The 25251-nt window shown below is 39.5% G+C and overlaps 1 protein-coding gene across 3 annotated transcripts in view; it reads left to right on the forward strand.

The window, feature by feature from the left end:
- Window positions 1–25251, forward strand: part of large1 (LARGE xylosyl- and glucuronyltransferase 1) — a 164832-nt gene that overhangs the window by 127575 nt on the left and 12006 nt on the right. For all 3 annotated transcript variants that reach the window (XM_057856147.1, XM_057856145.1, XM_057856146.1), the window contains exons 7-10: window positions 10001–10105; window positions 12861–12973; window positions 21358–21483; window positions 24147–24302. In XM_057856147.1, coding sequence (XP_057712130.1) covers window positions 10001–10105; window positions 12861–12973; window positions 21358–21483; window positions 24147–24302 — 500 coding nt within the window. The remainder of the gene's footprint in view (window positions 1–10000; window positions 10106–12860; window positions 12974–21357; window positions 21484–24146; window positions 24303–25251) is intronic.

Below are 25251 nucleotides of genomic sequence, written 5' to 3' on the forward strand. Positions count from 1 at the left end.
TTTCGACTGATTTCAGTATAATAGTTCAACAGATCTAAATTCAGCTCCAAAAAACATTTACTCTTTGTTTTAAATAAGTTTGGCCCGTCCAGGCTGTGACATGTTTCCGCATTGCCCAAAGGTCAAAACAACACGGCGGCAGCGATTGAAGGGAATCGATACATTACGAGAAGGCGGATCTCGCCGATTGGAAAAACTCTCATTTCTGCTCCCCGTTCCGTAGTCACCGGAGCGTGGTGCCTCTCATCACCACGGAGCGTCGAAATAAGAGCGCGCGCGCCACCTCTGTTGTCAAATCTTCTCCTGTAATCACGCAGTCCTGTAAACATATTATGGCAGTTTGACAGTTGCATTCGATCCTTTTTTTGGTCATCAATGTTTAATCTTCCCACGACTATTCATCAGCAACTATTTATGTTGACACACAAATGGAATCAAGAGGAGCATTTTTATGATGTATTAGTAGAAAAATGCATAGCCCGGCTTTGATGAGGAGCCATGCAACCGTGTTTGCATATGATCAGCTGATGCTGTTAAAAGGCATGAGGAGCAAAGACGAGAGAGAGGGAAAAAGGACATGAACCACATGACGATGATGATGATGAAAGACGTTCCTGATTAGACCTCATTATCTAGCTTTTCCTCAAGAGGATGTGTGAAATCTTGGAATGTTTTTTTTTTTGCCTAACCAAACCGTAAGAGCATCCTTTTCCCCACAATGACGTCACACCTAGAACGGCAGTAATTGCAGGTGATGCTCAGGGAGAGTTACCTTGCCAACTCCCTGCCCTTGAATTAGCAGCACTTAGTGTATTGCTGTTTCCTAAGTGCGGGACACATCAGTTCCCTCTTATTCAGCGCTTGAAACACCCCGTGCGTCCAAAAGGCTTTTTAGCTGATCAGTGGGTGTTGAAGGGCAGCGGGACGAAGATGATGTGGCGGTGACAATCAATGGCCTCTGGCAATTTTAACTCTGTACTTTATTTGCCCGTGTGCCGTGGCTTCCAATATGGTGTCACATTTCATCCACGCGCTCATTTCCACAACATCCCCTCCCTCCTCTGCTTTTTCGCTGGGCCCGCTTTGCTGCAATGCAGTAATACTAGTAAATATTCAACATTTATTAGCTCCGACTCCATCTGTTCATCTTCAGCCGGGACTGTTTGAAGTGCACAAAGGAACACAGCGGAAAGCCTGCCAGGGCAATTGTGGCATAATACAGAGCAGTGTGCTCAGCTCTCAACACAACTTGTTTACTGCCCACGTCTATTGTTGCCAACGCTTTGCCCTTTTCTGCTTAGGAAAGAGCATGTAGCCCACTGGGATCTTTTCCCAAGCACCTTAAAAGCCTTGAGTTGGTTGACGAACGATTCGGTGTCATTTCTGTTGTAATCAGTTGTCATTGATCAAAATAGCCTCAATTGTACAATGTGTAAAAAAGCAGTAAATCCCGCATGTTACGGTCGTAACATTGAAGAAAAAGACCAACTTTCCTCAACTTAAGAGCTTTTTTTGTGATATTACAGCTTGTATTGACTCTATTCTTGTAATATTCCAGCTTTTTTATATTTTAAATTGACCACTTTTATATTCAAATGAGCCAAATTTGAATTCTTGTTTTCTATTATGACTAATCCCTTTTGGAATACTGTTTCAAACGCTTTCCATTTGTGAAGCTCATGTCACTTTATAGCAAGGGCTCAACATTCTCAACATTGGTATGATTTATGATATGACAGCATAACCTGCATGTACACTTTTTGCTGGGAACGGGACATTAATAAGAACAAACAGATTGGGTAAACAGGGTTCAAGGCTACATTTCTCACGAATATGAACCTAATTAATTGATAGGCTAAATCAGGGGTTCCCCAACTTTTTCCTGTGAGGGCCACATAACCTTTCCCTTCTCTGATGAGGGACCGGGGTCAGTTTTTAACAAAACGTGTGACGATTGCAGGAGTGCCTAAATGTAAAAATGTATTGTTTTTCAGAAAGCCACAATCTAATAACCCTTGCTGGATTCTTCACGGAACTAAAGTAAATAAAATAAAAGTAATAATGAAAAAAATTATATAATATAATACAATATAATATAATATAACTAGGGCTGTCAAAATTATCGCGTTAACGGGCGGTAATTAATTTTTTTAGTTAATCACTTTAAAATATTTGACGCATTTAACGCACATGCCCCGCTCAAACAGATTAAAATGACAGCACAGTGTCATGTCCATTTGTTACTTGTTTTTTTGTGTTTTGTCGCCCTCTGCTGGCGCTTGGGTGCGACTGCTTTTATGGGTTTCAGCACCATGAGCATTGTGAAATTATTGACATCAACAATGGCGAGCGACTAGTTTATTTTTTGATTGAAAATTTTACAAATTTTATGAAAACGAAGACATTAAGAGGGGTTTTAATATAAAATTTCTATAACTTGTACTAACATTTATCTTTTAAGAACTACAAGTCTTTCTATCCATGGATCGCTTTAACAGAATGTTAATAATGTTAATGCCATCTTTTTGATTTATAATAAACAAATACAGTACTTATGTACAGTATGTTGAATGTATATATCCGTCTTGTGTCTTATCTTTCCATTCAAACAATAATTTACAGAAAAATATGGCATATTTTATAGATGGTTTGAATTGCGATTAATTACGATTAATTAATTTTTAAGCTGTGATTAACTCGGATAAAAATTTTAATCGTTTGACAGCCCTAAATATAATTATTATATTATATAATATATAATATAATATAATTAATAACCAAATAACCCTCTCTGGGTTCTTCGCAGAAAAAGCCAGAAAATAAATAACACAAGTAAAAAAAAAAAAAAAAGTTCAGGGGGCCGGACCAAATGTGGAGGTGGGCCATATCCGGCCCGCGGGCCGTACTTTGGGGACCCCTGGGCTAAATGATCATTGCAAAATAAATCTGTATTGACTTGTACTAACTTTCACATGTATCGGTTCAGGTGATACACTGTTCGAGTCAAACCTTTGTTTTCTCAGATTGAAATTGCAACATACACAATAAATACACAGTTGTTTAAAGCGATGCTGCTGGACAAAAGCGATAGTTTTTTGTCTTAAGGAAGACTGCGTTTCCCATGAAGACCAGCGCACACCCGTACAGTGTTGTAAAATCACCAATCAATCAAAAATCAATCTCCTGATCGCATGGAGATGGATTAAACAACATTTTTGTTTCCAGCGGCTGTGTAAAGGATGAATAGTAATACAGTAATGAATCCAGTTGTGGCTAAACAATGACGGTTAGCAAACTTGTGGCTTAGTGTGGCTAACGCACTGACGATGTTAATTCTGTATATCCTGAGCGCGTCCCTTTTTTTCCCTCCTCAGACAAAACTTTTTGTCTCTTTTGTTGCTCTGCCTTCTTTGGAGAATTCGCGCAAAAGCGTTCGCATCGACTTCCGTCTTTATAATGAATGGGGGTAGGGGGAAGTGACGTATGCTGTAAAGCAGTCGGCACATTTGTAGTTTTTAGGGCCCGAGCACCAACAGGCGCGAAGGCCCTATTGTTTTGCAAAGGATTATTATTATTCCTTCTTCATGGCAAATGAAAATGGCCAATTTGGAGGTCTGAACATACTGAAAAACGCACCAAAATTTGCACATACATGCGGCTTCGCATAAATTAGATAATTTTGCAACTTTGCGAAAAAATGTTACAAAATCACTCAGTAGCACCCCCTTGAATTTTTAAAAAAGGCCTCTCCATTTAGGTTTTTTCAACGTAGAGCAATAAAATTTGGCGAGTCCATACATTGTGCAAAACTGCTTCAAAAAGTCTCTTGCATCCATATTCCAAACCAACATGAATGTTAAAAAACATGCAATTTTAGTCGAAAACCAGCTTGCACGTTTGAGACCATTGCGCCGTGGCAGTTTGCTGGATCCTCCTCAAAATTGGTAAGACTGTTCATGAGACATATGAGGTGTTAAGTTATCAAAATTCACAGGCCTCACCTGGGCGGGGTACCAAAGTCTGGCGTTTTTTTGGGCAACGTGCCAATTCAGTAAATGACTAATAACTTCCTGATACAAGGTGCAATGTTTTTCATATTGGCATGCATGTAAGGTATCCAAGCCTGAACACGACTGCATTGAAATATTACCCATCAGGCCTGGCGCCCCCTAGTAAGAACAGGAAAAGCCTTTCCTCCTCGGGGAAAAAAAATCAATTGACTTCAAATCTGCATCACGGGAGCCTTAAGACATGTGTTCAGGTATCTGATGAAAAATATTGAGTTTTCGTTAAAGCGGTGGGGTCCAAGTCTTCTCTTTCCTTCTTCATGGCAAATGAAAATGGCCAATTTGAAGGCCTGAACATGCTCGAAAACTCACCGAAATCTGCACATACATGCGGCTTTGTGTAAATTTCCATAATTTTGCATCATTGCAAAAAAATTGTAACAAAATGGCTCAGTGGTGCCCCCTTTGAATTTTTCAAAAAGGCATCTCCATCTAGGTTTTTTCAACCTAGAGCGATGAAATTTGGGGAGTCGATACCTTGTGCAAAAGTGCTCCAAAAAGTCTCGTTTTTTTGTTCCGGCCACCCTCCTCAAAGTTAATGGGTGCCGGTGAGAGCAATAAAGGCCCCCTCAGGATATAAAATAGGTGTCATTCAACTAGTTGTCAGTCGACATATTATCACAAATATTATGGAAATATTTAATAAAGGTTGAAAAGTTACCTAGTGTTGCTTTAAACATCTAATCAACTAACCAAAAATGCAAAAGATAAACATTTGTCTTAAGACCACTCGACATTGTAAATGTAAGTAAATATAACTGAAAATAATTCCTATCATCTTGGTGTCAAATACAAATAAATCTCTGAATCTGGCTGCCACTGACGGCGATAGACGTCAAATCCATTTGAAAACCTGTTGATTTGATGGCATCCAAAACACGCAACGTAAATTTTTCTTCTTTAAAGAATTAAAAAAAGATGCCAAGACATCATCAACTGACAATGAGCGCTTTGTTTGAGACCGAGCAATTTATTGCCAATGGGGCATTTGTTTGTGTCCTTGTTTTTTTTTTTTTTTTTGTCTTAAAACTTGACAGCCAGCAAAGCCCCGCTGCTTTTCCCCCAATTAAAAGTATTTAATTGCATTTTAATTCAACAAGGTCACTGTGTTAGTTTTTCTCTTTTCGTCATGTTTTTCCTCTTCATTTTGCAACCTTCATGTTTGCCTTGAAGAATAGTGGGAGGATGAGCAATTTAAAAGTGGCGGTAATTAACAGTTTGCAAATTCCAGCGCTAATGTGATTGACGCAAAGCAAGTTAATTTGTTCGTTTTTTATGTTCCGTTCCTTTAGATTCTCTAAGGTATAATTGAAATTACAGTTTTGTCGCATTCCGGGCAACCGTTACTTTAGTGTTTGCTCAGGCTTTATCGTCCCGAACAAAATCAAGAAGTGTTTTGATCCTTTTAATGGATGTTTGTTTATCAGCCGCAAACAGCTTTTTTTGCGTGTTTTTATCCGCCGAACAAAAATATAAAGTCTTTTTGTTTTGTTTTTTTCCTTCACGCCCCCATTTTTCTTGAGCTTTAACTCAAAGATCTAACACTTTTTTTTCTCCTACATCCACACAAGGCGCATTTCACTCTATATTTTCCTCAAATTGATTTATATTTCCTTTGCCGACTTCACCGACGAACTCTGATGATATTCGCGCAGTATGAAAGATGGCTTTGGCTTTTTTGTGCCTGAAAAAAACACTTTTGATGTTTGCTGGACACTCCCCGCCGAAGTCATTTAAACTAGGCATGACGATAATGAATATTTTAACACCTAACACTGCTTGAATAAACATGGGGGATGTTTGGGGAACAGCTCAATTTAGAAAGGGCCACAAAGTTTGATTGAATTACCTTTTGGCTTCTCATCATTTCTCTCAGTAGTCAGCGCCGCCTGCTCAAACAATCTCCCGATTCTCCCGCTCGGGGCCTTTATTGAAGCTTCCTCGCCGCCGTCCACGTCCGCCGTTCGTCTCCTTGACCTTTCCGCCCGCTTGTCCGGCTTGCCTCGTTGCCAATCTTTCACCCAGCTTTCCCTTGCTCGGCTTTAATAACTCTTTTCCTTCTCCTTCTGCCGATTATCCCATCCATAGCTGAGCTAATTATGGAAGTCCCTGAGTGCTTTTTGTCATGGTAGTGTCAGGTGGCAGTTAAAGTTCTTCCCTCCCAGTTTGTGGTCGACTCAGACATAAAAGCCAGCTTTATGAGGAGATTAAGGTGCCCCTGAAGTGTTGGCTGCTGATCCCTTACCACCATTTTCTCGATGCAGACAATATGAAAAGTGCTTCTTTTTAGTTTTAAATGTCTCCCTTTTCCGCACTTGCAAAATATTTAACTCACTGGCTGCCATTGGCAGCGATAGACGTCCAAATTCAAGGGTGTAGGTTTGGACTCTCAACTAGTGTTGCACCGATACCATTTTTTGGCCCTGATACCGATACCTGGCTGTGCAGTATCGGCCGATACCGATACCATACCGATACCACCCCGTTTATATATATATAATCCCCCCCCCCCAAAAGAGCTACATAATTGGATGTGAAATCATTGCTATCAAGTCTTTGTCAGGCTGTTGCTTACCTTTGCAAAATAGGAAAAAGACTAGTACAAAGTATAATACTAGCCCAACAGTAAGAAAGTAAAAATAAGTTCATAATAATAAACTCTGAATGAACTGAGTAAACTTTTTTTTAAACCTCTCAAAGGCCAAACAGTGCAACTTTCATGAAATTGTCACATTCTGCTGCTGGTTAGATTGTGTTTTGTTGCTGGGCTGTTAGTGGGGGCGTTCCTGACGTCGCACCTGAATCCAATGCGGGCTCATCAACGCAGCATTTAAGCACGGGTGAACTCAGAGAAGGCTGCCGAGATATTTGCTTTGCTGATCGCCATTTGACATCTCGCACTATAGTCTCGCTACATTTGCTTGTTACACCCCTGCATTGGGGGTTTTTTCTGTTAGTGTGCTGCACTCGTTTGTAACCTCTACCCTGTGCAGGTATTTGAGTGTTTTTATTTAGGCTTTTTGGCTCGCTGCCTATCGTCTTAGTTAACCTTCGAGTTTGTAGTATTGAGCTCCGTCGACCTGCTTTCACGGACTCCTTTTGTTATTTCTACTATCCCGCGATCGCGTGTAATTTTTTGTTTGCAATTAAACCCTTGTACGTATCCCCCGCTTGTTGTCCGCTTCGAGGTCCAACCTTGTTTCCGCATTTGCGGACGCTAACAATTATAAGTAATAATAATTGACCACAGCATCCCGTCTCTCTATTAGCCTCCTTTTTTCGGGAGGGGGGGGAGTCCCTTATTTCTATTTCTAAAAGGTGGCAACCCTACTTTGGAAACAGGTCCCAAATTACTGTGGCATTTCTTTCAGTAAAAGACAATAAAAGTAAAGTAGACGTAGTAAACTGACCAGAGATTGTTGCTCCGGTCCTGCGCCCTTCCTCTGGAGAGCAGTCCTGCTCTTGCAGGCTCAAACTCGTTGTGTTCGTTCACGTTTCGTTTTCAAATGTTTTATCAGGTTCGAGGTATTGAAACTGGCCGATTTAACTCCACATCTCGAAACTTTCAGGCCGCAAATCTTGCATGCAGCCATTGAGTTTAATTGACGGGATTTCTATTTTGAAATATTCCCCGACCGCCGCCATGTTGGCGGCGCCGACATAGCGGCCTTGTCATTGGTCAGGAGTGGCTATTGGCCCGTTCTCATTGGTCTGGAGCAGGCCAATAGCGATAGCTGCTTGGTGTTCACGTGTCATCACACAACACAGAGACAAAGTGTAGTGAGCGCCAGGAGAAAAAAAAAGGCTGCGGTCAAATGTTATAATAATGGACCGGTAAATGGTATCGGCGCAGTCTTTGTTGGTATTCGCCGACGCCGATACCGATACCACCATTTTGGGCCGGATCGGCGCCCCCTGCCGATACTAGTATCGGTATCGGTGCATCTTTACTCTCAACTAGGCATGTGCCGGTTACCGGTTTCTAGGTTTACTGTGGTATGAAAATGTCACGGTTTCAAACCACTAAAATTTTCCGTCATACCGTAGTATGGTATTAGCGATTTTTATGTCCCATTGTTTTTAACAAAGCAGATAACGTGGCTAGCAATCCATTAACCATTAACCTACTTTTGTAAAGTCTTCCGCCATTGTAAATATTTGTTCAAAATAACATTTTCATAATACAGCCTGTGGTGTTTTCTCTCTCTGGCGACTTTCTATGTTGAGGGGGGTGGTGTATATATAATGTGTAAATCATGATACAAGTCATACAGACATGTGCTGTCTGTTGCTGTCACGAACCATTAATATTCTTATAACAACTTATATTCTCATAATAACTTGTTCATAATCTCTTGACTATCCAGGAATGCAAAAAAATAAACATTTGTCTTGAGACCACTCAATATTGTCCTTCGAAATAGAAAAGTATAAAAGAAACTTCTTAGTTATAACAAAAATAAATAAAAATGGAGCCATCCTTCAGGTAAAATACTACTGCTTTTTACAGCCAAACTCAACAAAAAAATGAGAACTTTTTACCTCCATTATGATAACTGATGATTATCTGAAAAAAAATGTCTGCATAGGCTGCAAATAAAAATATTTTTTAATAAAATGTAGAAAATAAATATACATTTTAAATAAATGCAAGCCATCAGCCAATGGAAAAATGGACTGGCACTTTCAGCAAGTGAAAAGGGCTCAATGTAAGTCTGAGGTCTGTAAGTCAAATGAAAATAATTCATTTGATAATGGTCGGGTCAATTATATAACTGCTGGAATTTGACCTTCTCGCCAGACTGCCGGAATCACGCCAGCCCGGGTGGTTGGAATTGTGCTAGCGCAGTTCCGCAATTTGCCAGCGAAACCGGCGGTAGCACAATTCCAATGACCGGTGCCGGCGCAAACCCAACAACCCGGCCAAAAGGTCAAACTCAAGTTCACCTTAGTTTACAAACCCTTTTACTGACTTCATTTAAAAGCTGTAAAAAAGGCCCTACAACACAATTTGACAATTTATTCCACGTCGACAGCAAGGCAAAAACCGCGATTAGACCCAGACAAAGAGGAAGGCTGGATCCAGGGTCACCAAGTCACAGGTCAACAAAAAAATTCCTGAGAAAAAGACAGCGCTAGCTAAAGAGTTCAGTCATTTGAAGCCTCTGGTGAGGCGAGCTGTGGTCCGGAAGAAGGGTGTGTTTCGGTGTCATTTAGAGTCTGTTGCAGGTTGGGCAGAGGAGTCCGTGCTTCACAGTTTCCAAGGCAACCAGAGTGGGAGATTTTGTCAGCCTCAGCGCAAAAGGAGCGCTGAGTGTTTAAATTCTCAGCCGTGGAGTCTTCTTGTTATTAGCTGTTCCTTGTAGCAAGACAGGATATCCCGCCATTGTTCTGAACTGTCCATTGTTGGCCCCCAGAAGAGCTGATGGCAGGATTTTGTGGTCCAGACGTGGGCTTGTAGATGTCTTGTCCATCACCTGCTTGTCTCGCTCCGTCAGCGTCAATCTCGCATGACGCGTGCGTTGGGCTTCCGTAGTCAGCAGGCATCCTGTAGTTGTTATGCCCTTATCTGCTTGTTGTTTTGCGCTGCAAATTCTAATCCCCTATCAAATATATTCTATTTGTTTTCTTTAACTATGATTTAAAAGCTATTTATTTTATATTAGGTGTATTAAAGTATTACAAACAGTCAAACAGTAAATACGGGAAAGGATACCATTCCCTTTACAAAATATGGGAAGACATAACTGACGTTATTAATATAATGCAAAAAAGGTTGCTTAAAAGTTGGTTGAGCATCCTGGAAAGTTGGTAGTGTTACGTCCCTACCGTCCCTATGCAAACCTACGCCCTTGCGTTCAATTTGAATTCATTCACTGGCAGCCGATGAATTTATTTCTTATTCGTTTTCAAAATTCTGATTTTTCTTTCAGGTCAGCAAGTTTTGGGTCTGGTGGAGAACCAAAGTGACTGGTACCTTGGAAACCTATGGAAGAATCACCGACCGTGGCCTGCCTTGGGTCGAGGCTTCAACACGGGTCGGTGCCAATTTTCCTGACCGTCTCTTACGGGATATCCAAAAATAATTCCCATCCTGAATTGGTTTAGACCGCACGCTCTTCAAATAACCTTTGTTTCCACCTCGGTACAAGCGACGCTCGTTAATAAGACGCGCCATAAAAGCTACAGCAAAGTGTTCTATAAAGAGCACAAAGTGTAACAGAAGCAAAGTGTTTGTAAATAAAAATAGAATCTACCAGTACAGATGGCACCTTTAAAAAATAAAATAAAATGACTCCTCTAATTATAGTGTTGGTGCCAATAGGCTGCATGTAGTTGTCACTTGTAGCTATTTTCTTGCCTTCTCTTACATGAATTTACGCCAGCTAGAAAGAGGCAGTGTTTTTAGCTCCTACGAGTGCAGCAATGAAGTCTTTTCTTTCCAAAAAAGAATAAAGGTTAAGCACTATATTATGATCAAACGGGGCTACTTTCTAGTACCCTTAGAGAGCTCCTTGTGCAAGTACAATACCCAGCAGAGAGACAGAATGATGAGTCACGCTGCAACACGCTTCATAAAAGCTGCACTGAAAATGTTGTCATTTCAAAGCCGGGACAAGGTTGGATCAAGGGCACGGTATTTATTCCAAATTGAAAAGCTTCTCGGTTTTTAGTACAGTTAAAACTAGAATTATTCATAGGCTTTTTAGTGAATTGTTTGAGGTGATACAAAAAAGTGGCAGAAGACGTCACGGCGAGGGAATTTGAATAAAAGTTTGGCAAAAAAGTAGGCATATTCATGACTTACCTCAAGAGTACTTCACTGAGTACCATCATCGTGATTAGTAAAATACAGAAGCGTAACATGGTAGAAATTCTTAAAGGGATCTGTTATGTACTTCCTTAATCTAAGTACATGTAAGGCCGAGAGTTGCATGGAACAACACTTCTTTATTCAGTGTGCTTCTCAGCACATATGTCCCCGAAACATCACAGAGATTCCTTTTATACTGTAATACCACACCCACAGGAAGTGCACACTATGGCAACAGCATTGTGACATAAATATGTCACATCTCCTCCCCCCTTACATAAAATGTCCCAGAAATAACACAAAAATACAGTGCCCTCCATAATTATTGGCACCCCTGAAAAAGATGTTTTTTAGCTTCTAATATTTTTTTTTTTAAATTCAAATAATATGGGACCTTAATGGACAAAAAGAGAAAAAGCCAACCTTCAATACAAGTGCATTTATTCAGTGGGGAAAAAATCTCACATAAAGAAATAATTATTTGACATCAAATAATGTGTGTTAATACTTTGTACAACCCCCTTGTATGGGGGTGGGTCAGTGATGCTGTGGGGCTGTTTCGCTTCCAAAGGCCCTGGGAACCTTGTTAGGGTGCATGGCATCATGAATGCTTTGAAATACCAGGACATTTTCAATCAAAATCTGTCTTCCTCTGCCCGGAAGCTGAAGATGGGTCGTCACTGGGTCTTTCAGCAAGAAAATGACCCTAAACATGTGGCCAAATCTACACAGAAATGGACACCAGACACAAAATCAAGCTCCTGTCATGGCCATCTCAGTCCTTAGACCTTGTTTTGTTGGCAAAAGGGGGTTGTCAATCTACATAATTATATTGGGATAAGTTTGAAAACGCAATATGCTTACCTTGAATATCTGCTAATAAAACCAGAGTACCCAACAGCATACGCTCTCTCGCTCTGTTGTCATTGAGACCATTGCCCAACTTTTGTCTTATCAGGTATTTGCTGCACGCATTTTTCCCTGAAACTCGTCTTGTGAACGACCGACAGTGCTGTCCTGCTCCTCACTTTTCAGATCTGGTTCAAATAGGAAGGGTACGCTGGAATTTCGGCAACGGGCCCGGTGACGTCACTCACTGCGACGTAACAAGAATAGCAACCTATCACTTAATATTTTTACAAACTTTATTAAAACAAAAACATTAAGAGGGGTTTTAATATCAAATTATTATAACTCATACTAACATTTATCTTTTAAGAATTACTTGTCTTAAAAATAGAGGATCCCTTTAAGTCCGAGGTTGCCTTTAATAAGTGTTTTCGATGTATAGATGTCCAATCGTAAACGGCAGCCAATGAATTAACATGAAATGCAACATGCAGTCCTAATTTGGTCATTTGCAGTATCGCTTTAGTTCTATAACTGTTTCATTTGTACACTAATGGCAACGTCCCAAAATCCCTCCAGCAACAATTGCGCCTTTGAACTAAAAGTCATTTCCAGTCGCCCAACATCTTCCCTTCCGATTCAGCGGCTCTTCATGACTGGCTAATCTTTCTATTAACCTTTGGAGTTGTTCAACTTTCCGCCACGGGGACTTTTCAAGGAACTCGGGAGCAGAACGGCTGTTTGTAAAGCATAGAAAAGTCACACTAAGACTTTCCGTCCAGCTGTATGGCTGCGGCCACGGCAACAGATGGAGCTCAGCGGGACCTGAGAAATGGTTGCTTTGCTGCAATCTCACCCCCCTTGAAAATTGGACGCCTAATTTTATTTGCAACCGCCAGTAAAGCTTTTTGTTTTCTGACAATGTTGCTGTGAATGATTCGTTTTTCCAGATGGGTTTTAACATATTTTCTGCATCTATTGCACCTCTGATGGCGGCGTTATAGTCTCTATCTCGGTAAACAGAAGGCGTATGATTCAAGGGGTTTTATCACTTTAACCGGGGTAACTGTGATATGAATCTCTCTGATTTTAAAGATGCCATATCAAGGTGTCACCCGTGTACTTTTCAGGGGTGATTTTGCTGCTCCTGGATCGACTGCGAAAGCTGCGATGGGAGCAGATGTGGAGGCTGACTGCCGAGCGGGAATTAATGAGCATGCTGTCTACTTCCCTGGCAGACCAGGTAGGACGCAAACATGCGCGCTTCGCTCAACATTTAAAATCCCCTGTCAAACTCTTTTCGTTTGACTTTTAAGTTTGAATTTCAAAGATTTGACTTCACAAGATGCAAACTCCTAAATATGAAGTAGGACTTTCTCTCGACTCGAGTACTTTATCAAGGTTTTTCCATTCCTGCTGCAGGCACCAGACAGCATAGAAGGTCTGTCTGCTGCCCGAGGGCTGAAGCCAGGCATTCCTGGGCTTCATGACGAATTCCCCATTTTCCATCTTTAGCAGGAGCGAATGGACACACTCGGCTTGGAGTTTTTACTGTCTTTTAGGAGTAGCCAAAAACTGTACTCAAATTCAAATACTTCAGGGAAACACCGTTTTTTTGTTGGCTTCCAGCCTTTACAGGTGTTTTTAACTCATTTATGTGTACGGAATCCAAAACAGATCTCTGAGAACTGATGACATTTTTGTCAGATGATCTGCTTCGTTTTGTAAACGTGAACACGCATCAGAACTGTAGTACGGATCAAACAAACGAACGCTGGCCCGCTCAAAAATCGTGGCTCTCGGCCTGCTTTAACCCTTGAACACCTAAGCCTATTTTGGCCGAATTTGCATGCATTTGATGTCGCATTTATATTTCAAAGAAAAAATTGTTTACAATGGCCAAGTTGGGTCCCTTTTTTCAGGACAGCTTGAACTTCATATCGAAACTGTTGTTTTCTTCATTGACCAATTATAATCCACATTTTGGACCCAAAAAGACAAAAAAAATCCCCAAATCGTTTTTCAAAATTTGTAATGTTGATGTCCCATTGACAACCAAACATGCTCGACCAACCGTTTTGAAGCTTGATAATATTAATTCAACTTGTTAGGATAAACATTCAATAGAAAAAAATAAGATTGAATAGTTTTATGTTTGACAATTCAACACAAACAGCAGTTATGGCCATAGGCGTTTTTTACCTTTACACATACTATCGTCAAAACAGGTTATATACAGTGCAAAATAGTGAGAAAAAAAAATTATATCATCTAACACAAAAAGGGTTTGGAGGATATCTCTTTGTGAAGTTACCCATCACCTTATCAAAAGTATATACGTACATGCAATCAAGCTTCTCGAACACACATCTACATAAAAATTGAAAAGATTATAGTGAAGAAAAAATATATATAACATTGAAAAATAAGTATTTGAAAAAATATTGACAAGTAGTTCAGTTCAATTCAAATTTTTTAGGCATGCGACCCAATAAAGTTTTTTTTTTTGCACACTCAATAAAGCTTCTTCTTGAACAGGTCACGGAGCTGCGTCACACACAACGTCACACAGCCTTCTATTTCGCCGTTTGCGCGCTGCTGTCACTTCTACTCGCCGAAACACCGACTCATCCAAAGAAAACAACGACAAATACGACTCTTCTTCCTTGAGTTAATGAAATAATGCATTAGCGTGCGCTAGCGTTCGGTTCGTCCTTCTTGACATCACAACGGCTCTTGGGATATGCAGTCTTTTGTGCTGCTTTCGGGTTTGAAAAAGGACAAGAAATGATGGAAATATGGAGATAGGTACATGGTCCATGCAGCATTTTAATGCATATTTATGAGTGCAATAAAACTATAAAACTCAAATGACATTATCTTCCGTTTTTCTTGGTCGATTGACTTCAAATAAAAACTAGTGTGGACATCAACTTCCCCACTTTCTAATGAGATCAACCAGCGGCACGTGAGTGATGTAATTACAGCGTGACGGAGCTTCAAAGACCATATGCGTAAACTCGTCGCTGCCGACACGTTCAGTGTTAAAGGGTTAAACGCACCCTGCTTCGCTTGTGACTGCAAACGGAGCAGGGTGCACTTTCGCTACTTTATGTGAGAGTTCACGCAGGGACATCTCTAGGTTCTGATGCAAGTTCGCTCCAAAGCACAACGCTCAAACATTGAAAGGAAATGAATGAAGAGAAATAGTCAGGAAACAGAAGTTGGAAGAGGAAGCGTGAGAAAAATGGGAGAACGATGTGAAACACAAGTCACAAGCCCCACACAAGTTCCCTAGGTGAATTCTGTTATGAGGTTGTGGTCACTACAAAAGAAAGATTCAAAAAAATCTGTCTTGATGAGACAGACAGGCGGTGATGAGGGAAAATTTTACCCCGTCTGCTGATACAGCCGCGGCCACAACAGCGTCATCTCTCAGTTCAATAGTTTAGTTATGTGTAAATAAATTGTTACTTTGCTATTAAAAGCTCTATTTGTCTTGTTGTTTGTTATTTTGTTGAAGGAAAACATTATTCAGATGTTTGGGATGTCACAAATTCAAAAATAGCTGTGTTAAAGTCAGTTATGTTTGAAATGAATGCTTTTACAAAAAGCTCAATTTCTTTGTTTTTTCATCAGAAATTGGAAAATTGCTCAAACTAAGCTATTTTCAAATTCTGATATCTAAAGAATGGAAAAAGATATGAACTTATTTTTTTTCCTGCTGAAAGAAGAGAGTCTTATCTTTCTTTTGGTGGGTTCCATGTTTATATAGGGTGATCAAACGTCCTCTTTTGCCCGGACAAGTCCTACTTTCACGTAGTATCCTCGTCGTCCAGGCGGGTTTTATAAATTCATAAAATGTCCGGTTTTTATGATTTTTCACGGGAGCAATTTGAAGAGAATCCCTCCGGCCGCTGGGTGGCAGCGCCTGCCTGCGATGGCATGGCTCCGAGTAGTCGGTAGGGAAGGAGTAGTTCTTCTTGTTTTTGTTGGCAGTTTACCCCTATCATGAGGCATTACTGCCATCCTACTGGGTTGACGATCTGGCCACAACGTTTTTTACGATAAATACGTATATAATGGCAACTGTTGACTTCTGTCGGAACTTTGCCTGTAAAATCCCGTTTGGTGTCACATCGTTGCGCTGCCGATGATTGTAAACTTTTATAGCAAAGTTTGATTTTTGCCTCGGCTAGCTATCAGTAAGCTAAACATCGCTAGGGAAACGTAGTTTTGAACTGCTACGTTTGGAAACATGCTGGTTGAATAGTTTGTCAGTTTATTTCCGTTTTTGTTTGTGTGAAATCTAGAACATTGAATGAGAATATCACTTGAATGGGAATAACAATTTGTCAGGGACAATTGTCGTGTTAGTAATTTATAAAAATGTTTAGTTGGCACATAGCCTACTGTGTGTATGTGTATTGACTGGACTACATTTCAATGGGTCTGCATTATATATATATAAATATATATATACTTTTTTTTTTTTTTTTTTTAAACTGCATTTTTCCATCCAGAGTGAGGGGGCACACTTTAAATATATTAAAGTGATATAGACATCTTTGAGTGAACTAAATATAGTCACCCTATGTTTATATAGCAATAGAACAGAATTTTATGTGGGCCTTGCAATATCGGTCAAAATCCAGTAAAACGGCCGGGAACGAAGGGCCTTGCTCCGGTGAACATGGCTGGGAGTGAATGAGTTAATATACTCCTGTTCGCTCGAGACGGGATGGAGCGACCCTGCCGCTGGCCAAGCGGCGACTTGCTATGCTGTGCTACATTAGGGTTTTGTTTTGTTTTTTAAAATCTATGTGCTTTCAAACACATGCTGCACAAAACAGTCAGTTGACCAAAAAATGACACACCCAGATGCATAATTATATTATCATTGGAAAATAAAAGATTTTTTAAAAATAAATAAATAAATAAATTGAAAAAAAGTATATACATTTTAACATGCAAAAATAATGCTATGCTATGTTACGTGCAGCTACGTTCCCTCCCCTCCCAGGAGGGAAGTATTTCCTCTTCTATTTGCCCAAATAATGACTTCGCTTTTCCTCCACGTGATCCTACTCAGAAAGTTCGGTAGGCACAGTGTGAATGCTGAACCTTTTCAACGAGTCATTTCCAAGTGTTGTCGCGAATAAGCTCTCCAACCGGACACTGGTCCTCTTGGTCAAATGTGAAAGGGCCCTTAAATTTATTAATCTTGATAGTGTCTTGGAAAAGGCATTGAATTCAAATAAAAATTCGCTGCCAGCCTCTCTAAGTTCAAATGCGACGTCTATCGCTGTCAATGTCAGTGAATGAGTTAATGTTTTTAAAAAATGTCATTCATGACTTTTTCAGTCGTAGCAGCATGAAAACGTGCTGTTAAAATGTAGTCTTAATTCGTTCTAAAGTGCATAGACTTCCCATAGCACTTCAAGCATGCCAATGCAACACTTGGACCAACATGGAATGTTTTTTTCCCGCAATTTAATTTGTCAGACAAAATGGTTTTGAACTTTTCCTCCAATTCCGAGTCCCATTTTCTGCTCCCTTTCAGATCACCTCGCTGGAAGACAACTTTCTTTTACAGTACATGAGGAAAAATGAGCACTAAATGGGTTTTTGCGTTGACATTTGGCTGCGGAAAGCCGCGCTCTGCCAGGCGGATTTACATTTCATTTAACAACAGTTGAACAGTTGGAGACGCGCTCCGTATGGACGCTCGCTGGAGCGGGGCCAGAATCCGCCGGACCGCGCCTTCGCGACGGCAGAGGTGACATCTGGCCGACAGTACTGACATGTTGCCACACTGTGACAACTCCCCACTTGCCACTCTTGAACAATCACGTCGGAGCCGCGGCGCGCTTGAAAATAACAATGGAGGAACAAGCAGAAAGACGTAAATGAGACAGCCTTCGTCAAAAACAAGACGGATGTTTTATTCCTGAAAAAGACATTTAATATTATCCTAAGCCTCCGGAACATCACGTTTGAACATTTAAGCCTGCTGCACAGCCGCTGAGCAGAAAGTCATAGGAGAGCATTTGCTCAGCACGTAGCTCGCCGCTTGCGTAATTGTCAGTGAGTTCTCTGTCTCACGAGGACGACGGATGAATATCTAACATGTTCTATACGTGGAGAAACTCACTGTGTGTGCGTTATTTGAGCTTTGTGCTGAGGGCGGGGATTGAGATGGCCAATCATAAGCTGTAGTTTTCAGACTATAAGTCGCACTTTTTGCCTGACCCTCCTGCAACTTTTTATTTAAAAATAAATAAATAAAAAATTCTCCCATCGATGCACTTTTAGATATTATTTTTTTTATACTGGTGTGATTTATACTCCAGAACAATCATTCTTAACCTGGGCTCGACAAACCACAGGGGCTCGGTGAGTCAGTCTAAGGGATAAGGGCGAAGGTTAAGACGCAGATTTTTGCACGCTGAAATCTATGCAAATTGGCGCTTTACACCAGGTTTTGGACTGGTTCGTCCTCAATTTACAGACTTTATATCAACTCTTTCAACTGCTAGTGCTCGATCTAATGGGAGAAGAGACTGGTTTACACAATGGAAGGTTGACTCTCACTTGGTAAGAGAGACAAAAAACCTGCGGGTCAGGTGCCGGTATGATATTCTGATGGTATAACCTTAAGCAAAAATATCAAGGTATCGCACTTACAGCTCTTAAATTTGTTACTTTGAGATACTGTATCTGGGTTTAAAAAATACACTTTTTTACATGAACATGATTTTTATTTTTCAAAACATATTAGCAAATTGGAATATAAGTGTAATGTTAAGTTAAAATAAATTTATATATTAGGGCTGTCAAACAATTAATATTTTTAATCGAGTTAATTACAACTTAAAAATTAATCGTAATTAATCACAATTCAAACCATCTATAAAATATGCCATATTTTTCTGTAAATTATTGTTGGAATGGAAAGATAAGACACAAGATGGATATATACATTCAACATACTAAGTACTGTATTTGTTTATTGTTTATTATAACAATAAATCAACAAGATGGCATGAACATTATTAACATTCTCTTAAAGTGATCCATGGATAGAAAGACTTGTAGTTCTTAAAAGATAAATGTTAGTACAAGTTATAGACATTTTATATTAAAACCCCTCTTCATGTTGTCGTTTTAATAACATTTGTAAAAATTTTCAATCAAAAAATAAACTAGAAGCTCACCATTGTTGATGTCAATACTTACACAATGCTCATGGTCATAAAATTAGTCACACCCAAGCGCCAGCAGAGGGCGACAAAAAACACAAGTAGTAAGTGCACATAAGTACTGTCATTTTAATCTGTTTGAGCGCGGCATGTGCGTTAATTGCGTCAAATATTTTAACGTGATTAATTTAAAAAATTAATTACCGCCCGTTAACGCGATAATTTTGACAGCCCTACATTTTACACAAAACTCCAAAGATGGGCCGCACAAGAGTATAGGCACCCTTTGAAAAATCATGTGATACTTGTCTAATTTGTGTAACTAACCTGTGGCACATAACAGGTGATGGCAATAACTAAATCACACAAATAAATGAAGTAGGACTGTCAAATGATTAAAATTTTTAATCAAGTTAATCACAGCTTAAAAATAAATGAATCGTAATTAATCGCAATTCAAACCATCTATAAAATATGCCATATTTTTCTGTAAATTATTGTTGGAATGGAAAGATAAGACACAAGATGGATATATACATTCAACATACGGTACATAAGTACTGTATTTGTTTATTATAACAATAAATCAACAAGATGGCATGAATATTATTAACATTCTCTTAAAGTGATCCATGGATAGAAAGACTTGTAGTTCTTAAAAGATAAATGTTAGTACAAGTTATAGACATTTTATATTAAAACCCCTCTTAAAGGGTATTAAAACACTAAGGGGCTGTGAGATATAAATAGAATTGTTATGTGGCAAGATAACAAATATTAATAAAGTTAAGAAAAAAATAAATCGTATTCATGAGCAATTATCGAAAATAGATCGAAAATTACAAACATTTCCGAAAGTATTCCGGAAACAGCCGAATAGGGCGGAGACGTCATTGCAAGGAAACGAAAGGTCGAGGCAGGTGCAATCGTTGTTTATTGACGAGAGAGTTGCGTTCGTGTTTTATCAAAAAATCGCTAAAATGGTTCAAACCTGTCATGCTATGTGGTTCACAAATAGCCTAGTAGAGGATCACTTTAAGAACCACTGCTCCAGAACGATAATTCAGTGATTCTTTGTCTTACCACTAGAGGGAGCCCACACTACTGCCAACACGTCTTAAGAATCACTGTTGAGATGTCAAGGTCAAAATGTAATGAATCGGGGAACGGTGCTTTCTTCCTAGCCATTATCACGAGTGAAACGAGGCGACGCCGTCACGGTGGCGGCGGCCCATTTGGCGTTTATGGCTTTTTCCCACTGACCAGCCCGCAGCCACGCAGCGCCGTCCCGCGCCACATATATCGCGGGCGCGTTTCCCCGAGACCTCGGCCAAGGATCTCCCCCATTATCCGCGAGCCATCCAGAGCTCATCTCGATGAGTGGTACGTTTATGAGATTTTAATTAAACCTTCATTAAGTAAAGTCCCGCAAGGTACGTAGTTTGGAAAATGAACGGGGGGAGCTTCCGGAATCATTTTCAGCGTTCCATCTGCCTTCCGCCGTATGAGCTACTACAATGCTCTGTCAAGCCCTCTTTATCGTGCCATTTATTACGCAGTTATTGAGCTTTTATGTCTCCCATTAGACGCTTGCGGTGGCTGTCACCGACTGTTGTCATGCGAGCTGGAAGATCTCGAGCGTTTATCTCAACGCGTCGTTTAATTGCGCATCAATTCGGAACATGTTCCCATGAAGGAAGGAGATTGCAGCGTTGTGAATCATTTTCAGCATTTTAAAGATTTGGGTTTTTTTTTTTTCCTAATCTGCCACAGATTACATTCCTTTACTATTTCAGGTAAAGAGGGCAATGTTAGGACTCAACACCCACCGGATGAAATGGGGCTAAATTATTCACACGCTCTCGAATGAAAAAATGCTTTGTAAATCTTCTGAGATGGGATTTAATAAATATTTGAACCTCAGGCTGAAATTGAATAATTCTATATGAGGTTTTACAACACATATGAGTTTTATGATCCTTTTTCTGTCATTTCTGATGCAGGGAAATATAGAAATAATCAGTATTTAGTCAATATTAGAGTGAGATGCACTAATTGTAGCAAAATAACGTCTACATAATGATTTAACAATCTAGTTTGCGCATTGTTCATAGAACCATATGTTAAATCTTGTTTAATTTTCCTGTTTTACATGGGTTGCTTTTCAGAATTTGACTAGGGCTCCTCCTACTGGAATGTCCCTTGAAATTTCCTTTGCATAGCCACTTTTTGCATTTAAGGTTGCTTTATCATTTAGCTATTAATGCACACCATCTATTAGAGTGCAAATGGACAACATGAAGATTTAAAACCCAGCAGCCTGTGTCATTATCGTTAATCACTACCGGCCACAATGTCAGGTTAGCCTTTGTAATTACGGGTGGAAAAGGAGTCTAAATTTAAATGTACGTGTATGTGTGTCCAGGATATCTTCAATGCTGTGATCAAACAGAACCCATTCCTGGTTCACCAGATGCCCTGCTTCTGGAACGTTCAGTTGTCTGACCACACACGCTCTGAGAAATGCTACAAAGATGTGTCAGACCTCAAGGTGAGACCCTAATGTTTGTATAAGAGCCATTAACTCAGAGATGGCAAAATATGCTCATTCAATGACAGATTATATTTTAGAGCTGCAACTAACAATTATTTTTTTATAATCGATTAATCGACCAATTCATCAATTAATCGGACAAATGTCACTTTTGCCTATTACCTTCACAGTTTAACTCGAGGTATGTTTTAAGTAACAAGACAAAATCCAATTTCAAAGCACACCCTTTTTTATGACAATTTGCAGTTTAAATCAGGGGTTCCCAAACGTTTTCCCGTGAGGGCCACATAACTTTTCCCTTCTCTGATGAGGGGCCGGGGTCAGTTTGTAACAGAAAAAGTGTGACGATTGCAGGAGTGCCTAAATGTGAAAATGTATTTTTCAGAAAGCCACAATCAAATAACCCTTTTTGGATTCTTCACGGATCAAAAGTAAATAAAATGATAATAATATATTATATAGTAATAATAAATAATAATAACTGAAAAAGAGGGTTAATTTGACTGGGGATCCCTCTGTGCTATAAAGCCGGCGATCCGATCAGAGAATCAACAGGGGACGTTCAGGATTTGTTTGTTTCCTTTAATGATGATTAAAGGAGTATGAGATTTATTTTGTTGTATTGGGGTTTCTGTGAATACAAGATAACCATATAACATGTCAGTAATATATATAACCTAAATATATTGTATTATAAACATCTAAATTAACAGGAACAAAATTAAATATAAATGAAATACACTGCTTACATATTGCATACAATGCTAATCATTCACAATAATGAGCATACACATTAAGCAGGAAAATAACAATTTAGATCAGTGAATTGGCAACAAAATTCCGCCTCCACCATGTAGGGGCCAACGAATAGCATTAGCGATTAGCGCTAGAGGCTAACGGTTTGCACTCGGCAGCTAGCGGTACGCTCGTGGCGGCTAACGAACACAAGGGAGTAGGAAGCAGGTAACACATCTGCCAAACGTGTTTATGCACTGCCAAGGAACACTTCTGCAATATACCCACCTCTCTCATTCAGACACAACACTTGCCACTAAACAGGACGGCAGCTTGAGTAACGGACCACACGGCAGTGAAAGGAGGAAAAAGTGACTTGTGCGCGCCATTGAAGGGAGGAGAGAAAGTGACTCGGGCGCGCGTCGCTGTTCTTAAAGGGCCAGCGTAGTAACAATTAAACTAAAGCACAAACATGCAATGGGGCTTTCCTACAATAACACGATTCATTAAATAGATAATAACCAAATAACCCTCTCTGGGTTCTTCACAGAAAAAAGCCAGGAAATACTGTAAATAACACTATTAAGGAAAAAAAAAAATCATAATGCTCTCTGGTATTGTTCAGGGGGCCGGACCAAATGTGGAGGCAGGCTGTATGCGGCCCGCGGGCCGTAGTTTGGGGACCACTGGTTTAAATGGTAATTTGTGTTGAAACTCTAAGCTGTTATATGAATGGGTTTATGTGTGTGGTTTCTTCATAAAAAGAAATTTACTTTCAACTTTACTATCTAACAATGATCAAGCGCCAATAAGCTTCTCCGAAACACAATACAATCGGATGCTTTGGACGCTGATTAGCATGATCGCTAACTAGCTTAGACCTACATAATAAGTAGTATCGTCTCATCAATAAAAAATACTAGCAATGCACTCGGCTTCATTTACTTACCTCTGACTGAGGCACACAGGATCTAACAACACAAAAGACAATCTAACGCAATTCAGCAACCCAACCTGAGTGTAGCAGTGAATTCTCTCTCTCTCACGCTAATCACTGACATACGCGCAACCTCACATGACTGCTCATAGCTGCCGGCAAAAATCGATGATCAAATTCGTTGGCAACTAATTTGTTACCCAATTTTAATCCATTTAGTCGATTAGTCGTTGCAGCCTCATTAAGAAGCTTGGTTAGATTTTAAGATTTCTGAAAATTGGCAAAAATGCAAACTGTTTTTCAAAGTAAAAGCAGATTTTTTTATGTGCTACTTTGACTTAACAAAAATGAAGAAATCTGATAATATTTACAGAGAAGTTATATGTACGTTTTAATTTCAAGAATTTAGACAAGTTTAATGTGAAGAAGGTCCTAAACAATGAAATCGTTATCAAAATCGTTGTCGATTGATTTGCTAATCGATTAGTTGTCTATTAGTTTGTTGCACCTCTATTATATTTGTCCATTAATGATTAGTTTTCTCCCTAATATAATATCAATTTAAGATGAGTTTTTTTTTTTTTTTAAATTTATTGGAGCTATGTGTATTTTAAATGTGTGTACTTTTTTTTTTTAGCATTGATCTACACAACCCTCAACTCTAATTAAAACAAGCATATTTTAAAAGGCAGCATTTGGTGTAATGCAGTTACCTCAACATCGTTGATCATTCAGTGTGTTATATTATTTTCCACATTAGAAAGCACAGATCGAATTTAGTATAAGATGGAACGTGCCCTGGAAGCTCAAAGTGTCGCTAAATGTTAATAATGGCTCGAGGGCTCCAATGAGGTCAGACTGTAAATGAGTCAATAGTTATGTGAAAGTGCTTTATGATGGATCGTTCAGGCTTACTCAAGCAGGCGTAGAAGTGCAGTCAACACCAAGTTGGCTTCATTTGCAAATTTTAAAAAAAAAAATCTTTCAGGTTATCCACTGGAACTCCCCGAAGAAACTCCGAGTCAAGAACAAGCACGTGGAGTTCTTCCGTAATCTCTACCTAACCTTCCTGGAATACGACGGCAACCTGCTGCGGCGGGAATTGTTCGGCTGTCCCAGCGAGGCCGATCACAACAGCGAGAATGTGAGTGCATCGTATTGTGACTGAATTCATGAATGTCTTAGTGGAGAGGGAAAAAAAAAAGCAAGCCGGGTCACTCTTCAGTATGTGTCATGTTTTTATGCATAAGCTGGCTTGAGTTTACCACGCTTGAGGGTTTTTGGGTTATGAGGACGCTTGATTAGGGACCAAATGCGGCAGTAATCATCCTAAATGGACGGTTATATTCATCGCAAGCTTAGTAGCTGCCAATGAGGGCGATGGACGTCCAATTCATTTGAGTTCAAACGAATCGGACGTCCGTGGTCATCAGTGGGAATAAAACGTGACCCATTCGCTGCCAGCTCTCCCAGTTAAAATGAAAAACTTCAGTCTAATGAATTATCAATATAAAAACCACAACAACAGACATGCTGTATAAGCATAAGCGGATTTTAAGGGCAGACGCCCCTGGTGGCCGAAAAGTGTCGTTGCATGAAATTGACTTTCCTATATATATAAAAGTTGTAAAGCAATACAACGGCAAGAAAAATGAATGAAATGAACAAAAAATATTTTTTCATAATGGGTCAAAATAATTTTTCGAACAGATCATGTGACTTTAGACGATCATTTGCTTTGCATATAATTTTCCAAAATAATGGGGGAGGGCAATTTTATTTTTCATTTGATTTTTTTCTTTGATTTAATTTTTTTTTTTTTTTTTTGACTGAGGCAACTTTTGGGGGGATTGAATGATTTAGACACAAATGTCCTACTCATAATACGGCCCAAACACAAAAAGGATTGCTTCAATCAAATAAAATGTTTTTAATGAAAAAGTGTTGGAATGCAAATATTTCAATCTCATATTTTTTCTTATTCAAAAACGTTTTCTATGATGGAATTTCTTCTTTTTTTTGATTGAAGTGATTTTTCTTTTGAAAATACATTTTTTTGTATGAAGCAGCTTATTTTTTGATTGATTAATAGA

Source organism: Corythoichthys intestinalis, chromosome 13 (genome assembly GCF_030265065.1).
Source record: "Corythoichthys intestinalis isolate RoL2023-P3 chromosome 13, ASM3026506v1, whole genome shotgun sequence".
Taxonomy (NCBI): domain Eukaryota; kingdom Metazoa; phylum Chordata; class Actinopteri; order Syngnathiformes; family Syngnathidae; genus Corythoichthys; species Corythoichthys intestinalis.